We start from the raw sequence: 22717 nt of genomic DNA, 5'->3' as shown, positions 1-22717 counted from the left end.
GCACTATCCTGCTTTTGATTACAAATGAAACTTATTTCTCAGTAGACATGCAGAGGCTTATTTGGAATGCTACTTGAAAGTGCTGCGCATTGACTCAGCCATGCTTCATTTGCAGCCTTGTCCTCCTGAACAAGCATACCCTGCTAACTTGTGAGCAGACATGATACCTATACTTGTTTCTAACTAGACAGATAGAAGCGTGTCCTGCCTCTTTGTGAGTAGACATGTTCCTCATTCTTGAATTGGTGCTAGCATGTTTCCCACTATGAACTGGTAGCAACAGGAGATCAGCTCCACCCCTGTATCTTTGGTTTGCCCATGTGGTTTCAAGAAAGTGGTTCTTGAGAACTTTTCCAAAATGTAAGCCAACCTTTTGGCTGAAAAGAATGTGTGACTCCTGGAATATACCTATTAATATAAACAGGACTTTAGTTGTGATTAACTTTCCATTGCTTTCAGTGGGTTTACTCCAAGTATGACTAAATCTAGACTCAAATAAACGTATTTATTCTAAAGATATGTATGTGGGGGTATAGTATGTTTCGCTGATTGATAACCTAGTTTGTTCTACACAATGTTTACTAATTCAGTGAATACATGTCCTAACTCCAGGAGAACTAGTCGCTTTTAAAAAAATAGAAGACCACAAACAGGAAATTAATTTGCAAGCAAAATCAGCACATTCAAAGTTGTGTGACAGAATAAAAGTAATTATTTAGATACCACCTCATATATACATATGAATATATTTAGTATCGTACCAATCCTTGCAACAACCCTTTGACTTAAACATTCACTTTCATGGAAGGCTGAATAAAAGAATCTTCAGATAAAAACATAGTATTATGTAATACTATTGTGGATTGTTAAGCATTCATGGTTTGTCTACCTCACCTCAGGGTGGAAAAAATGTTACAGCTAATAGCTTTAAAATTAATAGTTTCACTTAAAATATAATTCTAACCATTTCAGTTCGGAAAGCCATTTCCCTTTCCAGAGTTGAGAGATGAGAAAAGTGACGGTCATTTTCAAAGAGTGTTTTTATATGATACCTATAACAAAATAAGAAAACCCAGAAATATGAAGATTAATTGAACCAGTATTATATTATAGCACAAAAATTAACTAGCCTGAACATTCTTTTACCACCCTGATTTCTTTTACCAAGTTCTGCAGTTGGACAGAGACAGATGAGACCCTTTCCCTCATATCTTCACTACCCTATACACTTGAACTGTTAGCATTAGAACTGAATACTGAAGAATGGAAAGGTTTCCATTTCATATCTGAATGAAGAGCAGTTTTGACTAACAAGAGTGCCCACGAAGGTAGGTTCTCCAATCTCTATTACCCCAGCACCATCTGAGAGAAGAGTACAAAGAATTTTACTCTGAAGTGGTAGTTGATCTAAAAAATGTGTTTCTATATGATATCCACATATGGAAATTTGGTTTGTCGCATTTCTGACTGTCACTTCTAAATGCAACCATTTGGCAAGAGCTCAAATAGACATGAGACCTACAGACAGGAGACAAAAAGACATGAGACCCACATCAGTTTGCCTGTCCCGTAACATCTATTTTGCACCAGTTTTTGGCTGACTAGCATGGCCTGCATTATTCTCCCTTGGACTTTTCAAACAGCAATGAAACCCATCAACAATGACAGGTTCTACACCTGACAGCACAGATGGGAAGTATCCAATCCCAAGTAGCTTGTTAGGCCCAAGTTCATCCTCCTAGAAAAAAAAACCTTTTCTGACAGAGAAAAGGCCTTTTCTGACAGCATGAAAAGGTGAGTTCAAGAAAAAGTTTGAGGTTAGAAATGGAGGCAGACTGAAGCATGTATGCTTGTCATCTAAAATAGAAGACTGAAATTTAAACTTAAAACCTACTGTCTATGGCATGTATGGCCTGATCTGCATATAACTCAACAGTACTCAGCTTTTAATATAGTAAAGGCTCTGTACGTGTGGAAGAAAGAAGGGAGAGGGAGGCCAGGCCCATCCACCAACCACATGCAGCCCCCAATCTACTTCCACATGCAATCCTCAGTGCCAAAAATTTGCCCACCCCTGCTTCTAAAGCATAAATCACAGACACACAATTGCTGGACCTTTGTCTGTTGTCGTGCTCTAGAGATTAACGTACCAGTGAAGGATTCCTGCAACAGTAGCTGTTTGAAAAATAAAACAATATATATAAATGAAATCTCAGGCTTTTACAATCAGCTTTTTAAAAATACATGCCTAGGTGCTTAGAAACCCAAAATATTACTCTGCATTAAGATTTCTTATACTTAGGGAGCAATCCTATGCATGCTTAAGGAAATAAAGTCCTACATCTTCCAGAATTACCCAGCTATGACTTTTGTCCATTTAGTCATGCGTAAGACTGTGCCCTTCATACATTTTAGATAAAAAGCTGTACAAATCAAAATCAAAATGGAAAGGCTTCTGTTTCATATCTGTATGAAGAGCAGTTCTGACTAAAAATGGATCCCATAATATGAATAATTCAGCCTAATAATTCAATAGGTTGAATTATTCATATACCATATCTTAAAAAAAACACATGGTGGTTCCAAACCCAGAGCAGGTCCAGTCAGCAACATCTCATGGACTTAGTCTGGAATTTGTATGTTACATTGGAAGTGTAGGGAGTTAACAGTAAGATATTTCACATTTATACCAGCAGTGCAGTCTCTGTTATGAAAGACAGGGTGGAATCACCAGTGCACAAAGACCTCATAGAATGGTGCACATGTATCTAATTTTAAAATCACTTCCTGAATATGCTCATCTAATTGGAGTGGGAAAAATCCCAGGTGTTTGGTCTCCAGGTTAAAACGAGTAATGGACCCCCTTAAAAGTTACTTTAATCCCTAAGGATTCCAAACATACACACTTGTCTTAAACACACACCTGTGCAATATACATACTTTTATAACTCCTCAAAAAAAAAGCTGAATACCATTCTTTTTAATGACCTACTTGTTTTAATAATTGTTATAGACCACAGTCACAGTAACATAATCACCAATAACAAATTAATGTTCAGGAAGTTTAATTTCAGAACCACATGGGTTGGCAATATTATTTTATGACTTCCTACAAGAACTTACATATACAGTTAATCTTATGCTTCCAAGTAGCCTATTCACATTACCTTTGTGGAATCAAAAGCATATCAACAAGTAAAACTGAAGATGCTTCATCACCTTGGAGTAAGTTGAACTGAACTCAGTAAGACTTAACTTCTGAATTGGTACATATGGGACTGTACAGTTAGACAATGAACATTTAAACTTTAAACCCTTAAACTTAAATGATAAATATTTCTCACCCATTATGAGGGTAAGCCATATCTTGCGATCTGCTCTTGTGATGAAGTTCCCTGTTTCTTTCAGAGTGGCTGTTTAAAAAGAAGCAGCTTCATTACACATTTTGTTATTCTAATTTATTTTTAACATTATATTTCATGTTACAGCAGTTGATAGAATATTCTTAAATATTTGCTTTGGGAACATTTATAATGCTGTTTTAAGTGCATTTCAACTCCACAAACCGAATCTGAGGTGTTTTAACACCAACATGTAACAATATGTGATAACAATTTTGAGTTACCACATATACAGTTCGAATTCTATTAACGTGAAAAATGATATTCTTTAATTTCTGTATGATTATGAATACCCACAGAAACATTATTACTGCATTATGATATCCCAGGGTTGCATCTAGTCTGATAAGCCTGAATTCCTAGTTCATGCAGAATGCTAAACAATCTGTCTCGGGGTTGTTCAGCTCACAGCATGCATCAGCACGCTCACTCACTTGCAAGCAACCCAGGGTTTTTTCACTGTGGCATACAAACTGGCTCTATAGGGTTGGATCCAGATTTTGATGCATGTATCTGAGGTGCCTACCATCTACCTCTCACACAAGGTATTTCTCAGATTTCTCTCGTTCCCTACCTGTTTAAGTAGGTACTTCTCAGGTATCTCTTTCCCTACCCCGACCCTTTATGTAACATGCTGGGAAGAGGACTTGAGGCATTGCTGTGCAGAAATGGAAGAAGGAAGTTCACTTTTACCAGGCTAGTTGTATCTGCCAAAAGCTGACTCTAACCCATATTTTAATGGGTTACAATTGTTAGTACACTTTGACTACAAGCAAACCTAACTGGAATATAACAGGTTGGATCCAGAATGTGAATTCTGTTGATGGAGGGGCTTTGCTTAAGAAGATACCTCTGCCAACTTTCAGGGATTGTCCCTACATTACCAAATTCAACTCACTGAGGGGAGATCCACAGATTTCTGTGTAGCATTTCCAGCTAGCTGAACAGGCTGCTGTGGGTAGGAAAGGGCAAGTAAGTTCACTTCTGCCAGCCCAATGGCACAAACCTAAATCTGGATCCAAACCATTAAGTTACATTTTAAAAGCTTAAATATTAAAGTTTTCAAGCTAATATGCCTACAGCATGCAAAAACCAATATTATTCATATTTACATCTAAATGCATTTCCCTGAGGTCAATAGGGCATACTGAGATTAAGCATGTACCAGACTGCATTTTTAGATAGAGCATACTGCCTGGGAACAGTAGTCAGATCTGCAACAGCCCTAAGACAATAGGTTCATTTCTAACCTGTAGAAAGAAAGATGAGCAACACCTCTAAAATTACCAGGAAAAGGCTAACATCAAAAGCTGTACATATCCAAAAGGCTTTGATGCAGCTCTATTAATGTAAATTGAGCTCCACTGAAACAGGTAAGACTTCCCAAGGATTTTATCTAGGCTACCATTGCTGCAAGGTCCCATCATATCTGACAAAAAACGAAAAGAAGTCACCGTTAACAAATCTTAGCAATAAGCACCAAGAAGCTTACTGCATGTCTGATTTAAAAGACCAATTCCCTGCCCTGAGGACTTTCTATCCGAGTGATTTTCAGGGCAACATCGATAGCTTGGTAAAGGCAGGGAGACGTCCCCTGTCGACCTTCTCAAGAATTTGTTTTTGGTCTCACCAGCAGTTCTGCTTCTTTCCCCTGAAACACACGCACACACAAAACCTTGGGAAATATTCTTTCGCACTATTACTTCCTTCCCATTATCCGTTCTATGTTCAAAAAAAAAAAAACGCATGCAGCCCAGAACAACCTAAAAAAAAGCCTATCAGAAAGATGGTAAGCAAGGTGGGAAAAGTGGGGCGGAGGGGCAAGCATTTCTACGTATTTCGCAACATTTTCATTCTCCCCCGCAAAAAAACAAAAACAAAAACTGAAGGGTATTTACACTGAGGGACGAAGTGCAAACACTGCAAATGATCCTCTGTGCAGTACCCCGCGAAGGGCAGGCAAGGCAGCAGAAATCCTCTTGAACTCAAAGGGACTTTTCTCAATCTAAGCGTGCACCGAAGTGCTTGCTGTCTTGCAGACAGATGCCGGCACGTCGACTCGGAAGGAAGCCTCGCTGGGTTTCAGTCCTAGGCACTCTCTTTTAAGGAGAAGTTCCACGAAACTCGCTTTGACTTCCTTCCGAGTCAGCTCGCAAGGGATTCGGCCGCGCAAAGCGGATCTCGGGCCAGGACTCACGCGGCGGCATCGCCTCCCCTTCTCCCCATCCGTCCCTTTACTCTCGTCCTCCGTTTCCTTCCCCTCTGTTCTCTCACCGCTAAGCCAGTTCTGCCAATCGCCCAGCTCGTGGGCCAAGCGGTCTCGCTTCTCCTGCCTCTGGTTGTCGCTCTTGGCCCCTTTCCTGCCAGTCCCTCCCCTCTTCATCGCCGGGTAGGCGGAAGCCCCGCCAGGAAGCTGCCTCCCCAGCGACCGTTGCAGCCCGCGGAAGAAAGGGAGCGGGGAGGGCGGCTCGTTGTCGGCGGGCGCTGCTCGGCTGGGGCTGGGCTCCAGCTCGCCGTCCCCGCTCGGGCCCTGCTGCTGCTGCTTCGCTTCCTGAGGTGGCGGCGGCGGCGGCGGGGGAGGAAAAGAAGGAGGAGCCCCGCCGCCGCCAGAGGAATTGGTGGGCGGTGACTCCTTGCCTAAGCTTCGTCTCGGCCGGACCATTCTCCTCGGCAACCCCCAGGCGCCCTGGAGAGGAAGGTGGGAAGAAGCAGCCCGAAGAGGGAAGCGCTGGGCTGGGCTTGCGCTGGCGACTGGCTCCGCTTTACGGACTGAGTCGCTCCCTTCCCCCACAGCCGCTCGCGCCCGCTGCTGCGAACGGGGGAAGTAACGGCCGAGGGAAAGAGAGGCGCGCGCCCGGCAACTGTCAGGCTGGGCGTGCGCGCGTGCGCCGAGCCCACTCCCCATTCGCCTCCTCTCGGCCCCGCTCGTCGCCGTGGCCTCCGCCCAAGCGCGATTAGATCTACGCTCTTGCTTAATTTCTAAGAAGGGGGGCGGTTTCCTGCTCGGAAAATGCCAGAGTCAGCTTTCTGGCCTGAAAAAAATAAGCCAAACTGCCCAAATTTCTCTGTCTAATTTTGGTTCCTTCTGTGTATTGGTGCAGTTAGGCCATTTTAGACAAGAGATTTGATGAGCGGGGTTAAGGGTTCCTTTATGTGTATTTCTTCAGTTGGGAAGTTTAAAGTTTCCCGCAGCTGCTGTTCGTTCTTTAAAACATCCTTCTCTAACCTGGTACCTTCCAGGTGTTCTGGCCTTTGTCAAGAATGTGACCAGAAATTCTCGGAGTTTGGGTCCAAAACATTGGAGGGTTTGCCTTAAAGCATTCCTGTGATACCTTAGAAGCACAATTAAAATATGTTTCACTCTTGTTTTTTTAAATATTCTGAACATACGGAATTTTGCATTTTAAGCTCAATAAAGCAGAGCACCATCATTGGTGCAGGAATAAAATGGAGTTTGCTTCTGCACCTGTTGCTCTTGGTGGTCATTTGGGGGTGCTGCTGAGTTATGGGGCACTGGATTTTGGCCCCGAGGTGATAAGCAGGGGGCAAGACACTTCGTCAAAAGCCTTATTTCAGTTAGTTGTACGGGGAGATCCCATAGGTCTTTGCAAATGGAAAGGCCCCATTGCTATTTCTGGGAAAGAGCTCTCTGGATCAAGCCCTGTACATCCATCAACGGCCAGTATAAACAAGGCAAGAGTGGCCTTCATGAAGCAATACTTTTCTTCAGCAGAATGCAGTAGTTCAGTGTTCAGCAGACTTATATCATTAAACAAACAAGTTACCAAATGTTTTGAGTAAAGCAGAAGCTCCAGTTTGCTCAGGCAGTTATCATTGGAGCTTAGCTCACATTGAAGCCTATACATTTCATGTACCTCCCTTTCTCAATTTTTGCATGGTCAGTAATTGGGCTTAATTCTCACAGAAATGATCAACCTGTGTTTGGTTTATATGCTTCAGTGCAGTAGGGTTCATGACCCCCTTGCTCATAGAAAACTTACCTATCAGAGGGAAGAGAAGGCTAAAACAAAGTTTACCACCTACTCTACACCTGATCTTTGTACCTTTCTGTCTCTCCATACCTTTCATCTCTTGTGCTTCTTGAGCTTCATTGTTGCCTTCACTGTTACTCTTTCGTGAGGTTGTCTTATACTCCGAGGCTTTACTGAAAGAAATAAGGTGGTGCTGGGCCATTCCATCAGCTCTACTTGAAGACTCTTTACTCCCCTTTCCCCACATTCCTTTTTCCTTGTGCGTCATGTCTTTTTAGATTTTATTCCTGTGGGCAGGAACCATTTCATTTTACTGATATATGTAAGCAGCTATAGGATTCTTTTAGCTTGGAAGAACAGAATACACATACTTGAAATGAATAACAATTAACTACCCATGTTCAACCAACCTGTTCCTTGCTATTACACTCATCTGCCATGGGGATCCCTGGAAGATAACAGGCTGTGTGCAAGGCACCATATGGCTTCTGGTGTGCATTCCTCAAGTGTGTACTCCTTTCCAGTCAGCAGTGTATCCCCATCCTGCGCTGTCCACATTATTCCCCGTCGCTTGGCCTTCTCTTGACATCCATCAGTTCGCTTTGTGTGCAGCCTGTCCCTCCCATTCTCCATTTGCACATTCTCTGTGTATCTTCCTTAGCTGTTGCTCTGCATATATGCTAGGTCCTCCTGTTGCTGCCATATACACCAGAGTCTTCCTGACTAACTCTTCCCTACCTTGTTTGCACTCCCTTTTCCATTTCAGATCTCTTCCAGTTTAGCAGATCGCTTCATGCTGTCCTAAATCAATAGCAGCTGACCTCACACTTGCATGGTCTTCTTTTGAATTAGAATCCACATGGGCCAACAGTCTGTTTTGAATTTACAAAGTAAGGGTGCACAGTCAGGCTCTCATAACAGTAATGGCATAACTAATGTGTACTATGTGTTTTTAAGCAGGCACGCTGCAAAAACAGATCAAGGTCAAAACAGTTTGGGCACTCTTTTGCATGAATCCAAGTAACCCAAACAGGATGTCAATGTAGATCCTCAGGTTTGGAGACCACACTTGGCCTACCTGCAGTCCAAGTCCAGCCCTCCAAGGTTCCCTAGGATGCCACACTTCCTTCCTCTGGTCCCACCTCCTTTCCACCAACCACCAACTGTTCTATGGTTTCCTGGCTTTTGTGCAAGCTTTTCTCCAGTGCAAAAGTTTGGAATGCATTTCCTGACAGTTGCCTATAGTGATGGCTTTAAACTAAAATATGATCTTATTTGGTGAGGGGTTGCCCCCATAAGAGTGTAAGGAGAGCCATGCTGCACCTAGTCCAGCATTCTGTTCACACAGTGGCCTATCCACTGCCCATGGGATTCCACAAATAGGACATGAGTAAAACAGCACCTTCCTGCCCATGTTCCCCAGCAATTAGTGTACATAGACATATTGCCTCTGATCAGGGGTAACTATAGCCATCAGGGCTAGTAGCCTTTGATAGGCTACCCCTTTTCACTTTGGTTCCTCCCACCACTGGAATGTGCTACCCACCCCCAAGAAATGACCCGAAAGAGTTTCTAAATGCTCTTCTGTTCTAAGTGATCCACCAGTAATAGGTGAATTGCAGCAATGTGGCAGTGGATTGCAGTTTACCTTGTGTCCGTCCTTGCCTATCAACAATCTGACCAGGGTACAGAAAAACAGCCTGTACTTCAACATTGTGATTTTGGATTGACTAATTCACTGGCTTCAGAAATTGCACCCAGTTTTGCCCGTTTGCTTTTGTAGTCTGAAATCATGTCTGCCACCCACATTCTGGAAGCTTTATCCAGCTTCCTATATCCTCCAGTTAAGAATGCAGCAAAGCACAATATCTTCTTTGGAATTTGTGCTGCCTAGTTATTCATTGTTTAGAGCGGAAAGTGGCACTTGCTGCCATTTGAGACTGCTTTTTAAATCAAGAGATGATCCTTAGCCGGCCTTGTACCACATAGCTCTACAAAAATCAATAGATAAACACTGATTTATGCTAGCTAAGCATCTAACCCAGGATTTAACAGTCTCTGTTTTTTGCGATAAAGGATTTTCTTGCAGATGAATTTCACTGAGATGTAGGCCTACTTTCTTCTTTAATCTTACTGCTGCACACATTCACATTTTGAGAGCCTTGGTGCTGCAAAGTAGAAAAATTGAAGGACTTGTTATCATGGGAGAAGAGGCAACCCTGGAAGAAATTACAACTTATAGGAGTATGCAATTTGGAAGGGGGTGCATTTTTGGCGACTGGACATGCACCCCAGATGGGTGCACACCTGTCCCACTGAATGTGACCACAGTGGCAAAATAAATCGACGATATGAATGCTACAATGGCCAAATTTAGCCTGAAAAAGGTCTACTGAGGTTTACTGTTACTTTCCAGCAGCAAATCTGTACTCTTTTCCCAACATGCATTTGGGTGACAGGGCCACACTGGAAGGCAGTGGGGGCTACCTACTCCCTGGGGGGTAATATGGTGCCTGTTCCAGGACGGGCTGCCTCAATGGCCAAATTTCATACACAAAAGTGTGCCTCATACAGTGTATTAATTTGGAATAACTATATCTTCCTGATGTTGTGCATACCATCACTAATGCACATGAAATCTTCATGTAATCCATAACTATGTATTTTAAAAGTTGGAAAAATTAGCAGGAACGTTCTGATTGTGAGTAGAGCTGTATGGTTACAAGGGTCAACAATCCACATTAAGTAAATTTGAATAATCAGCCAAACTAGCAATCTTTTAATCAGCTAAATATCCCTGCTTTTATACTAATGAGGAGTTGATTAATGGTTGATAATATCATGAAATCTTTTTTCTGACAATGTACTTCATCTTGAAAGAAATACTCATTTCTCTTGAAATCCCTTTGTTACACCACTGAATGAATTTCTGGGCAAGATAAATCATGGACATGTATGTGGTTGGGAAGAAGGCTGGATTTTTTTCCAGGTTTAGGAAACCCTCAAAGTGTGCATTGCATTGACCCACTTTATCTAGACACAGATGAAAATAAATATTCACTCTTGCTATTTTGTATATTATACATTCAATTTACACTATATACACTATACTTAGTGTAAGAAAAATAAATTGATGCTTGTTTATCTGCTTCGTTTTCTGTGGCTAGGTTCAAGTACAAAGATATTACTGTAATGTACAGTATGAGTTAAAATGAACTAAACTACCATCTAAGCCAATCCTCTGCCTCGTTGCATCTAGTCTGCCACAGAACAACCATGCAATCCTGCACATGATGTGTCCTAAGCAGGCAGCAGATGTGCTGAAGGAGGTGCTTACAGAGCAAAACGCTTCAAACGTTGTATGAAAGGTCCTGCGGCAATTTAGAGACAAGATAGAAACATCACTGCCACTGCCATGCTGACACTGCATTTAAGGGATGCTCCATGATGCCAGAAGAAAAGAGTAAAAATCACTTAAGTCCCAGTCCTGCACACTTAACCACTACACTACACTGGTTCTCACACTTGTCCACACCAGTCTGGACCTAAGCAAGAGGGAGGAGAACAAGAACTTTCCAGTGGTAAAGAAGAAGAGTAACTGGCCCCTACTGGGATGTGGGCCCTTGGCAGATGCCTGATTATACCAGCCCTGCATGCAGTCCACACTGATGGACATGTCTGTTGCTCAAGATTGCTGCTGCCCAGATAAATACCTGGATGAAAGCAGATTTACCCTTGGCACAGGATTTTGCTAAAACCTTATCATTGCATTGTACTGAGATTTAATCAATTAACATTAGGTATATTTAACTATTCAACAGACTTGATTTTATACACTTTTTATGGAAATTTAAACATGACTTAAGTTCATTTTAAAATAGCTTCACAAATTACAATTAACAGGCCTTTTTACCAGTACAATTTAATCGCTATACATGAAAATCACCCTAAGTGACCAACAGATGGCACTGAGAGTGTGCAAAACAATAGCATTGCAGTGTTAAGGGCATATATATTTCCTCTCTTCAGTTACCTTGCTCTAACAAGTATAGGGAAATATTAAAGAAAGCAATTACTAATGGAACATTATTTGAAGAAATAATGTCAAGGCTAGTCAGACTCTCAGGCCAACCTACCTCACAGGATTGTTGTAAGGATAAGATTGAGAGCAAGAGGAGGAGAATGATGCAAGCCAAATTGAGTTCTTTAAAAAAGAAAAAGGCAGGATATAATTCTAATTAATAAATAAATAACCCAGCTCTCCACAGGATCCCTCAAGCAGGATGGGTGCAAGACATCCTCCTGCCCAAGCTCCTCAGGAACTGGTATATGCAGGTATGCCACCTGTGGTAAAGAGCTGGCACTCAGCCAGCAAGGCAAGAAGCCAGTTAGCCTTCTCCTCCATGAATCTGCCCAGTCCCCTTTTAAATCCAATGGTAATTGATGGCCATTGCCATCAGTTTGCAGTGCAGTTTGCAGTGCAGCAAATTCCATAGTTTAACTATATGTTGTATGAACAACTACTTCCTTTTATCTTCCTAAACCTCCTACCCATCAGCTTCATGGGATGACCACTCCGCTCACTTCCTTTGGCAAGGACTGCTGGAGAAAGGCAGCTGATGACAATCTCAAGGTCCAGGCAGGTATATATGGGAGGTGACGATCCTTCGCGTAATCAGGATCCAAGCCATTTAGGACATGAATGTTAATACAAGCACTTGAATCATACTCAGAAATGGACTAGCAGCCAGTGCAAATGGAAGAGTACTGGCATAATATGAACAAATTAGCTAGTCCCCATTAGCAATCTCACTGTCCTATTTTAGCTCACCAGAAGTTTCTTGACTTGCAGAACGTTGATGGCAATTGGCCCCATAGAACAGGATTGTCAGTGCCTGGAGGCATTGGGACCAGGACAACAGAACACAAGGCAGAACAGAGACCAAACACAGTCCAAACCCAGTAGTAACAGAACAGGCCGAGATCAGGAACCACAAGTATGTATTAGGACAAGACAGGGACACAATCAGAAACAAGCCAAGGCTCAAGAACCTGGGAGACAACCAGACAAGGAGCTGATACATGAGGCAGGGTAACCAAGCAGAGTTCAGCAGCAGTGAAGGTGTGGCAAGCAAGACTACATAGCAAAGTGTTGAGGCAGGGCAAGATGAGACATGGCAGGATACAGCAAGGTACAGCATGCTAAGACAGCAAGGCAAGGCTCAGCACAATGAAGCAGCAAAACAAGGCAAGACATGACCCTATATGCATCAATGATCAGGCAAGGTGCAACAGCTGAACCACATCACAGCTACCATGAAGACCTGCATTGCTGAGGCGGCTCAGTGAGACAGGATCTGGGTCAGGCAAGATGCAGGTACTACAACAAACAGGAAAACCTGTGTTGCTGAGGCAAGTTCTGGAAAGAAGGACTTGCTTTTACATAGCTCTTCCTCCAGGGTTCCCAGCTGGCATTCATCAGGAGACACAGCTCCAGTAGGACCTGGGACTGATCCGGTGAATACCAAAGTGAGTATTCCGGTCCAGGCCACCAGATGGAACCCAGAGTGGCACAGTTCATGACAAGGATCAGGGAACCTGCAGTCTTCCAGCTGTTGCTGTTCCCATCAGTCATTTTGCCTGGGGCTGATGGGAAATGGAATGTTAACATCTGGGTGGCCACCCAGATGAGGAGAGAGAATGGAAAGGATCAGAAATCAGAAACTGGACAGTCTGTGATTCTGTAAATTGAACTACAATCCTACATCCACTTTCCTGGGAGGAAGAATCATTGTTTCTATAGGATTGCATTGTTAAGCATATGGGTGCGATGGTGCAAATTTGGAATGGTAGATAGTCCATTATGGGACAGGGAGGAGAATAGATGGCGGCAGGAGAAAAGAAATTGACTTGCCTAAGCCCCCGAGAGCAGGAAAAAGAATAACTTTTGACTTTGAAGGGATCCTTCTTCCTGAGCCAAGGTAGTCATGCTATTGGGGTATTCTAGGAGGTCAACTTCCCTCAAGTCCTCCTGAAATTCTCCCCTTTGCAACAAGGCCTGAACAGGAGTACAAGGTTCCTCTTCAGGACTGGTTGAAGCCCCAAAGAAAAGCAGTTCTTTTAATGGCTGGGACACATGATACATTCAGTGACAGGCCCACAGTTGTACAACTGTGATGGCCAATCAGTTCAGGACAAATGCACATACCTGACAAGAGGTCATAGGTACCAGCTCTGGCAGTAGCCATAAGCTTCAATGATTTACAAAGAGTGAGATTAAATTAGTCAGATTCCTAGCCTGTCGGTAGAATATTTAGCTTTATGTTTCTCATATGTATACATGCTGATCATCCCTTTGGATCAAACATTTCAAATAAGGCCCTGCGTGTGGCGCTTTTGATCATTAGCCATGACTGGAAAAAATTATATCATCCTATTCAGAAGCAGTATCTCTCTGATTGCTAAATAGACAAAGCAATCATTTGTGAGCAACCACTGAAAGATAGCAGGCACTAAAGGCTCCCTTTGGTGCAATCCAGCACAGCAGGTGTTGTCTTGTGACTTTATTCTTCCACTGAGTGTTCATTTGTTCATTCAAGTCGCATTCTGATAGAAGCAGTAGGGAAGTCCAGTCCCATTCCCTCAGTAAAATAAGCCCCATGATGCAGCAATGACCCCTTGTGGCAAATGGTAGTAAAAGCTGCTGCTCTAAAATTATTGCTAAGTTGATTTGATTTTCAGAGATAGGGTACAGGCCAATCAATCAGTTGACTGGTATAATGTTCCAACCAGGAGTGCAAAGATGATTCTTATGCTGCCAGTGAGAACCTATTTTAATGGTGGTATTCTTTCTGTTCCAGTCCCACTCATTCTTTCCAAGGGCCTGAAAGTATAGGAAATGCAGAGAAAGCATAGCAAACACAGTGTGAACCAAACCACACTGAAACTGGGATCAGGCTGAGCTTTTGAGGGAGCCAGCTAGGTTGGAAATGGAAGAACTGGTGTAGAGCAGACTCTGAGGTCCTTCAAATAGGGCAGGAGAAACTGCCTCCTGTCCTTTATATTAGCCAGTCACCAGAACCAGTTCTGTAGCTGCTGTCAGACATTGAGCAGCTGGGGCACTATCTAGTATTGGCACTGCACTTCTGCTTGTTCCATTACACCTGTAGGGTTTCCTGTCAAGACAACAGCAGCAAACGTGCTAAAGCAACAAGCTCCCTTCTGAGAGTTTTGCAAAACTGCCCCATTCTAGAAACACAAATTTCTGACTGTTGCAAGAACTGCTTCAAGAACCATATTAGGCATAATTGGAAACGGAATTGAAAATAAAATTGTCAGTTCTCTCCTGATACAGTCTATAATGTGATCACAGTTCTGGTCACTGCACTTTTAAAAGGATATTCTAGGGAAAAAGTGCTGAGAAGGACAATTAGCATGAGCCAGGGGCTCAAGTGACTCTCCTATGAGGAGAGTTTGCAACATCTGGGATCATCCAATCTAGGAAAAGGGTAAGGGAGACATGATAGAAATGTACAAAAATATGCACAGTGCCAAATAAGTGGATAGGGAGAGAATTTTCCATCTGTCATAATACTAGAACCCAAGGTCATCTCTCATGAAGCAGGCTGATGAGAAATTCAGGAGAGATGAAGTACTTTTTCACACAGTGCCTACCTGAAGTATGACATTCACTTCCACAAGATGCAGTGATCTTGTGGATTACTGGAAAAGCTTATTGAACAAATTCATGGAGAAGGCTACCAACGGCTACTAGTCCTTGTGGCTTTATGCTTTCTCCAGTATGTACACCAGTTGCTGGGGAATATGAATGGGAAGCTGCTTGTAAGTTTACTGTGGGCAGCTGCTGTTGGAGGGTGGGGGTGGGTGGAAGAGAAAAACAGGAAGGAAATGTAACCTTTTGTTTGATCCAGCATGGCTCTGGGGCTCTTATTGTCTAATAGCAGGTCCCAGAAGTGCAGGGGCAACATAGGACTTCCAGGTTCCAAATCTAGCCTTAAAACTAGCCTTAAAACTACCCATATCCCTACACCAGAACCTGAAAATCAAGCTTTGTTGAGCCAAATCCCAGATAAAAAATGCAAAATGTAGCTGTGATGGCATGTTATCCAGATGACTTTAAAGACTAATTATTCATGTAAACATGGGGCCTACATCGCAAGGTTGCAGTGGAGATGGCTGTTGTCTATTCCGCTTCATTCCTCTATTTTCTGGGATCTCCCTCCTCCCAAAATAGCCAGTCTTCTGAAAATGTTCAGTCTGCATCGTGATGCTTTGAGGGTTCTTCCCAATTCTTACATTTTGTAAAGACTTCTTGAACTTCCACAAACCTTGGAGTTCCCTCAGTTCAGATTACATAAGTAGGTGATGCTGCTTTGGCTACAGAAGCAACAGAGAGCCTGAATGTCACAATTGGAGCTCATGGTGATAATGGTTATATGCTACCTCCAGGAGCAGAAGGAGAATGTTTCTATCTACAATGGGGAACAGATGCAGCATGTTGGAGCTTTGAAAAGTGGTGGTTGGCATGTTCCACTTAGAAGGTACTGTTCCGAGTAGCCACCACCAGAATATTTGCTAAAGATGATTTCTGAGAAATCCTCTCCCCAGCGCACCCCATTCAGTGAGGTCTCCCAACACTTTGTGTGGCATTTGAGGGGCTGGAGAGGGGGGTATGGAAAGGAGGGGGTAAGAATATTCATTTCCACTAGCCCAGTTGCTCGCGTTTAAATCTGGATCCAACCCAAAGTGTGTACATAAAGAGCTATTTGGGTTTTGGCACTCGGCTGTGCTTACATTTTATATGACATTTCAGATGTACATCAAATTATTTAAACTCTGAAACAGAACAAGTAAAGTTCAGCCAATAAATACATATTATATTTAAAAATCCCAATATTTTAATGAAAGAAAATGAATATCCACACATTTGCACTTCTGTACAATTTTGTGATATATATATATATATATATATATATAATCATTTTAAGCTGTTTACAAATCACATTTAGTGCTTCAAATATCACATAATGTTGACATATTTCTGGCAGAAATAAATATATTGCACTTAAAAAAGAAAGTCTTTTCCTGTTGTTGTTGGATGTCATTTCCTAATGTATGTACTCCCATCCCCACAAACATTTTGCCCTTACCTCCAACACACACACGCGCACATCATTACATGGTGAATGTGCTCACGCAATTAATTAAAACAATTTAACACAGCAAACAACAGACTGTAATGCAATCTGTTAAGAGAAACTATCTCCAGTTTTCACTTTCCCCATGTTTGAAGAACACTTTCCTCATTTTTCTGGTGTGACAGAAAGAAACCAAATGCCTATTTCAAATGTGGCAGAGCTAAAATACAGCAACCTGTATTTGTCGTTCAAAACCCCTTAAAATAAGTTATTTAAAAAGTAATATATGTAGAGCAGAATCCTATGTCTTTTTGGATAGGAAAATTGTCCTATAACTCCCATGCATAAGGTTACATCTTTATTGACTGAAATCATTGCTTAGTATATTCAAAAAATAATAATCAAACCCTGGCATTTTTTTAAAAGAGAAACTGAAATCATTGAGTTGATCAATACGATACATCTTTATTCTTGTTAAGAAAGGGAAAATGCCAGAACATATTTACCTGCAAGAAACGTGTTTCACATTTCTTATGAATCTGCTCAGCATAGGCTTAGGCTCAGTTTTCTATTAAAAGATAAACTCCCTTTCCTTGGAACTAATACTAGCCATACCAATGTACTCCAGCTGTAAAATGGGTGTTTTTTTTCCTCGGCTATTTTTCTAAATGGAGATGCTGGGGAACTTGAACTTTGTGAACTCTGATATGAACTGACCTATATCTCATAGACTAATGTGCAGATTGGAGCAAAATTAATTCTTCAAAATCAACCTTCTACCAATTTTGTTAACCAGTTTTTTCCCCATAAGAACATGGTTTAGGATAAAAAGCATTAGACATGTATATTTTGGGAGATACCACATTTCAGAATGCCTATTATATAAGAAAATATTGCAAAATTATGTATTTAAATATACATTTTAAAATTTCATGAATTTAAGAATCATGTATAGCTGGAACAATGCAAAAGCAGGATTGGATTAATGAATGATGGAAGCAAAACTTATATGCACCAGAAACACATGGACCCATCCGTTCTAGGACCTTTCAAAAAACCCTTAATCTCATTTTACAAATGCCTGCTTCCTTAGTAATATGCTACAAATAGGCATGTTATATGTCTTGCGACTTGATGTGCAGTGTGTGGCTGAGATCCTACACTTGAGTTATCGGCTGTGCATGTGATATATCAAATTCTTGTTCTTTGCTTGTGACATATTGTACTGTTCTGGATTATAGTAGATCAATAACAGTGGCCTACTTTAAACTGTGAGATCACTTTTTGAGTTAAATTCCACCCCGACAGAACATCCATAAAATCCACATAGTTATCCATTTACCCCTTTTAACTTTCTCTAGATTGTGTGTCTGAGATTTGGGATTCTATAATGATGCACAACTTGCATGACATGAGGCTGCAATCCTGTTTCACATTTACGTACCTGGGGATAAGCCCCCTGAACATAACAGACTTTTTTCTGTGTAAATATGCATAGGATTGCACTGTGAGAGCCACTTCAGAAGCAAGGATAATGCTAACATTTGTGTTTAATTAATAACCTTTCTAATCCTACATGTTACCAGTTTTACTGAGTTACTTCCAAATTAGCACACATAGAGTCACCATCAAAGTATGCTACTCATTCTATTGATTGTGCTGGTTTGGTGAACATGTTGAATTTGTTTTATAGTATTCTTCTTCTGGAATAATAATCCTCCAATATGTAAATATAATTCATCCACTCAATAAATCTTCCTAAAATGTAATGAGAAATCATGAGAATGGAACCTGATATAACTGAGACTTTTGAAATGTTGTTTCATTGGTTCCACCACTTCAGCTTTTCCTCCAAAAATTGCTTTGGAAATCGTAAGAAATTTGGATACTCCTCTCTTGAAAGCTGAAATTATCAGGAGTCTAACAAGTGTCCGCAAGCCACAAAGCAGTACCTTAGAACAGGGATGGACAGAAGAGACACTTCTGTATGTTGGCTTCAACTCCCAGAAGCCCCTGCCAGCACAGCAAATGGTCAAGAATGCTGGAAACTTGTCCAAAACACCTGGACATATGCTTTCTGTCTATCATTGCTTCAGATGACTATTGACTGTACACCTGCATTCCATATCATTGTATTTTTTTCAAGTTCTGTGGAAAGGCAAGCAGGCAACAGAAAATGCAGCACGAGGGGTGGAATTAAGAGTTATATACTCAATAATAAATCTGGCATTTTCCATTTTGGCCTCTGACCATTAGTCATGCTGACTGGACTGATGGGAGGTAAAATACGAGATGGGGCAGGCTAATCTAAGAGCATCAAAGAATATAATCTTATGTTTAAGGCTATGATTGTTTAAAGTATGCACCAAGCCAATGATCCTGACTAGCTAGTGCATGCTAGAAGTTGTAGGACTTTTTCGGTGTATACATGCATACGACTGCACCCTACACTGGTTCAGGCAGTGTTGGCTCTTCTTGATATCTGTGACTTCCTGCTTTTTTATTTGTCCCATATCAGAAATACATGCAAAATTTCCATTAAGTGGGCTTTAGTTTACTCTTATTGGGAACAAGTTGATTTCTATCATCTTCCTAGGTCTTCCAACTTGCCCTTTTCTAATCTTGGGCAAGGAACAGACATAGTAGAACCTTATTAATTTTACTGTGTTGATTTTCATTGTGGAACCTATTGAATTTGCAGCATTTAGCAGAGAATAATAATGGAAGGGGGCAGAAAACATTAAATGTTAAACCAAAATAAATTATACAATAAAGAAGGCTCTGAAAGACTAACAGTAGATGCTAACTGTGATCTCCCATTTATAAATCTTCCATGAACACATTATTCCTGCAGTGCAATATGGCTGCCAATTTTCTGTGGCTGCCCCCCACAATACTCCCATAACATTCTGTGAACGATGTGACTGATGGGATCTGATGGATATGACGCGTGTGTGCGCAAACACAGTATGGTCCATCAGTTCTGGTTGTAAGCATTACTCTCGCAATCTTAGCAATTTATTGGAACTAGTTACGGGTTCTGTCTTTCCATACAGTAACATATATGGATCAGGCCTAATTTAAGAATGTTGGCACTCTTCCAGTTCCTACACTTTTCCAAGAAGGGGACATTATGCAAAACATCACCCATTCCTATATATATTGTCATTGTATTTAAAGTGACTGAGATAACACACAGACTCACCATAACCAACTATTGAAAATTAATTCTATACTCTCCTAACCTTTGCAAAAAGTTGTGAACAAAATAACAGAAACTTCACAGATAGTTGCCCTGTTTTCCCATCAGTTACTTTGGCTGCTATCAGTGTCCCAGAAAATCTTAGCTATAAGGACCAGTCCTATATTGACCCAATATGCTCAATACAAAATGAAATGTTTTATGTTGAGGCATATTCAAATTTTCGATTAAGAAATTTAGATACTAATTAATGTCCAGCAAGCTGGCATTTAAATTGACTCAACCCAGAAAATGCAAGGAAAACATTTCTCAATTAAATATATTTTTCTTTGTTTTGGTGTGGTTCTACACTGCCAAAGCTGAACTGAGATAATGTAGTGAATCTGAAGTATGGAAAAAGGATAGGGGATGACATTATTTTGTTCTTGAATATACTTGTGGTTTTGAATGAGGCTATGTGGGCATTATCCACAGGCAACATTCTCTCCCCAAATTGTGGTTCAGTGGAAAAGTTGCACCAGCCCACATGCTCTAATTTCACAAGAGTGCACAATGGACTGGCCACAGTTGCCATCATTCCGAATGGCATCCATGATGGAGGAAATCCCACACATTTTGCCCAGTGGTGTTAATGAACCATGGTCAGTCGTTTGAACAGGGGGAAATCCCTATGTTAGTGGGGCTCCTTAGACATCTCAGCTTTTATTCTGAGCTTGATAGGTGCTCCATGATGGTAAACTTGTTTGGGGGGATGAAGTTCTGCCCCCTAGATAGCTCCTATGATGCTCAGAATAAAAGCTGAAATGTATAAAAAGCTCCTGTGACATGGAAGTCACCAGCTACCTTTTACTTTGAAATGAAGGGAGAGGAAATGGTGAATTTTCCCTCTGTTTCTTTCCTAGTGAGCTTAATGCTGAAGTACTCTAAACATGCTCAGAACAACATCTTCTCCCCATTATTCATAAAAAGCAATAGCATTATTAGCACAGGATTGCCTCTTTTGCCTCTGCTGGGAGGGGAGATCTGTACACTGCATTACTATACACTGCTGCATGGCCACATCCACTTATCAAGCGGCTATGGTGCACTTCCAGATCATTTGGCTTTTAATTACAGACCTTGCGACTGCGGAGTCTCTTTGGCTTTATCAGGCTTAGCTTCTGAGCCACTCCAAGCTGCATTCTTCATGTAACGCTGACCCCTCAAAGGAGGACTCCAACTCCATAATGTTTTAGGCAAGCTGGTTTTCTTAAGAAGTTCCTCCACTTGTTCTCCATGGGCCTTTCTGACAGGTCCATAATTACTTCCATGCCACGGCTAGGTTCCCTTTGTCTTAGGGTCAGTCATACAAAAGGTGTCATCACTGCTGAAGAGTGGCGCAGTCCCTGGATCGCCGCATAAGGCCCCTGCTGAAAGTAATGATGGTACCGAGGCATGTGAAAAGAAGGGAACGTTGGGCCACTACCCTGCATTGAGCTGGCAAGAGCAGAGGGTGTGAGAGGCATTCCCAGACGGCTGTATGGAGGCAGTGATCCTTGGATTGGGTGAGGGATCGGTGTGGCTATAGATGTGGTGCCAGAGCCAAGAGCAGTCAAGGACTGCGGATGCTGGAATCCAGGAAAACTGGATGATGATGAAACCCAGGAACTGAGGGACAAGTTATCGGATGCGGTGAATGCTGATCCTGCAAACAAAGTGAAGAGAGGTGGGGAAAACTGAAGCTTTACTGTACAACAGGGGCACTCTGTGCCCCAAATCATTTCCGCAGAGCCTCAAGAGTCCATTGGTCCCAATGGAACTTTCCCCCAGCAACTGAATTGCCACGCAAAGGACAATTTTCAAGAGGCAATTGCAGCTGAAAAGGGAAAAGTTGGCCCTTTCATGACAAACTTATAAAAATATTCCATTGTGAGGAAGCTGTCTTCTCCTGAGTCACACCATGGCTCCATCTAGCCTGGTCTTATCGGCACTTGGCTGGCAACCATGGCTCTCTAGGCTTGCAAGCAGGATTCTTTCCTTGCCTACCTGCCCTATTCTTTTTCTTGCCAGGGATTGATCCAGGTACCTTCTGCACGCAATGTATGTGCTCTAGAGGAGGCCCTTCCTAAACTTAGCTGTCATACCTGGGGAGTAGAATTTCCAGGGGGATTACAGTTGGGGAGAGAAAGGTAAACTCTTCCTTCCTTGTGCACTCTTCAAAGTTTCCTTCCACATAGCCATTAAGCTTAGGGGAAAAAACCCTTCCACCAACGCCAACAGAAGGATTGGGCCCCACATCTTCTCAGTGCCTAGCAACGCCTCTGCTGTGTTCAACATAAGAGCACTGTGACAGCAACAATGAATGAGGGCAAAAGAAGGGCATCCCCAGAGGTGACTTTCAGGTGGCCATTGTGCATAAAGCTGGCCATAGAAAGAAAATAATGCAACACTGCATCAATGAGCAGTGCCCCTGTGGGATGAGTCCAGATCTATTTTGAGCAACACCATCAAGCCACAATCTCTGGCCAACATCTGTTGGACAGTAATTTGGGATACCTGTTGCATATTGCAAAGTGGCAAACATGGGGTTGCTCAGAAATAAAATCACTGTGTTGGGACATTATTTTAGAGTGGCTTCCAAAATTGCTTGCCCTGCTGAACACACACATCTGTTTGCTTCTGTTGTGAGTAGGAAAACTCAGAGGTAGAGAGCAGCCAAATTCAGGGATCTTTATAATGTTGAAAGTATCAGACAAGTGAAACTAGGAGATGGCTTCAGAAATTTAGTAATTTCCACATCGGTCTCAGATCTGTCCATTTTGACATTACAAGGACATGTATCTCTGACTACTTCATCTTACCCCTTACAAGCTTTTTTAAAATACATATCTTCAAGAACAGGAGAAAGTAAGAAAAGCAGCTCTAGGACTCTGCTATTACAACAAAGGTCAGCTGAGGAGACCTCTGGGTACTGATGTGCCATGC

The 22717-nt window shown here is 41.9% G+C and overlaps 2 protein-coding genes across 4 annotated transcripts in view; both read right to left on the bottom strand.

Annotated features, from left to right (window-relative positions):
* Window positions 1-5987, bottom strand: part of DPY19L1 (dpy-19 like C-mannosyltransferase 1) — a 57644-nt gene extending 51657 nt beyond the window's left edge. Inside the window, exons 1-4 of one of the 3 annotated variants that reach the window (XM_044454610.1) lie at window positions 5676-5987; window positions 3345-3413; window positions 2151-2175; window positions 965-1052 (exon numbers count right to left, since the gene is read on the bottom strand). In XM_044454610.1, coding sequence (XP_044310545.1) covers window positions 965-1052; window positions 2151-2175; window positions 3345-3413; window positions 5676-5784 — 291 coding nt within the window. In that variant the 5' untranslated portion in view covers window positions 5785-5987. Of the gene's footprint in view, window positions 1-964; window positions 1053-2115; window positions 2176-3344; window positions 3414-5299; window positions 5479-5675 lie in introns of those variants that run through there. The other 2 variants (XM_044454618.1, XM_044454602.1) reach the window with 2 other exon arrangements.
* Window positions 5988-16288: 10301 nt separating this feature from the next.
* The window catches only part of TBX20 (T-box transcription factor 20), a 44364-nt gene continuing 37935 nt past the window's right edge, over window positions 16289-22717 (bottom strand). The window contains exon 8 of the mRNA XM_044454588.1: window positions 16289-21437. Within this exon, the coding sequence (XP_044310523.1) occupies window positions 21097-21437 (341 nt within the window). The 3' untranslated portion in view covers window positions 16289-21096. The remainder of the gene's footprint in view (window positions 21438-22717) is intronic.

Source organism: Varanus komodoensis, unplaced genomic scaffold, assembly GCF_004798865.1.
Source record: "Varanus komodoensis strain SLA01 unplaced genomic scaffold, ASM479886v1 scaffold10, whole genome shotgun sequence".
Taxonomy (NCBI): Eukaryota; Metazoa; Chordata; class Lepidosauria; order Squamata; family Varanidae; genus Varanus; species Varanus komodoensis.
The sequence above is the reverse complement of the archived record's forward strand: the minus strand, read 5'-3'. Positions and strand labels throughout refer to the sequence as shown.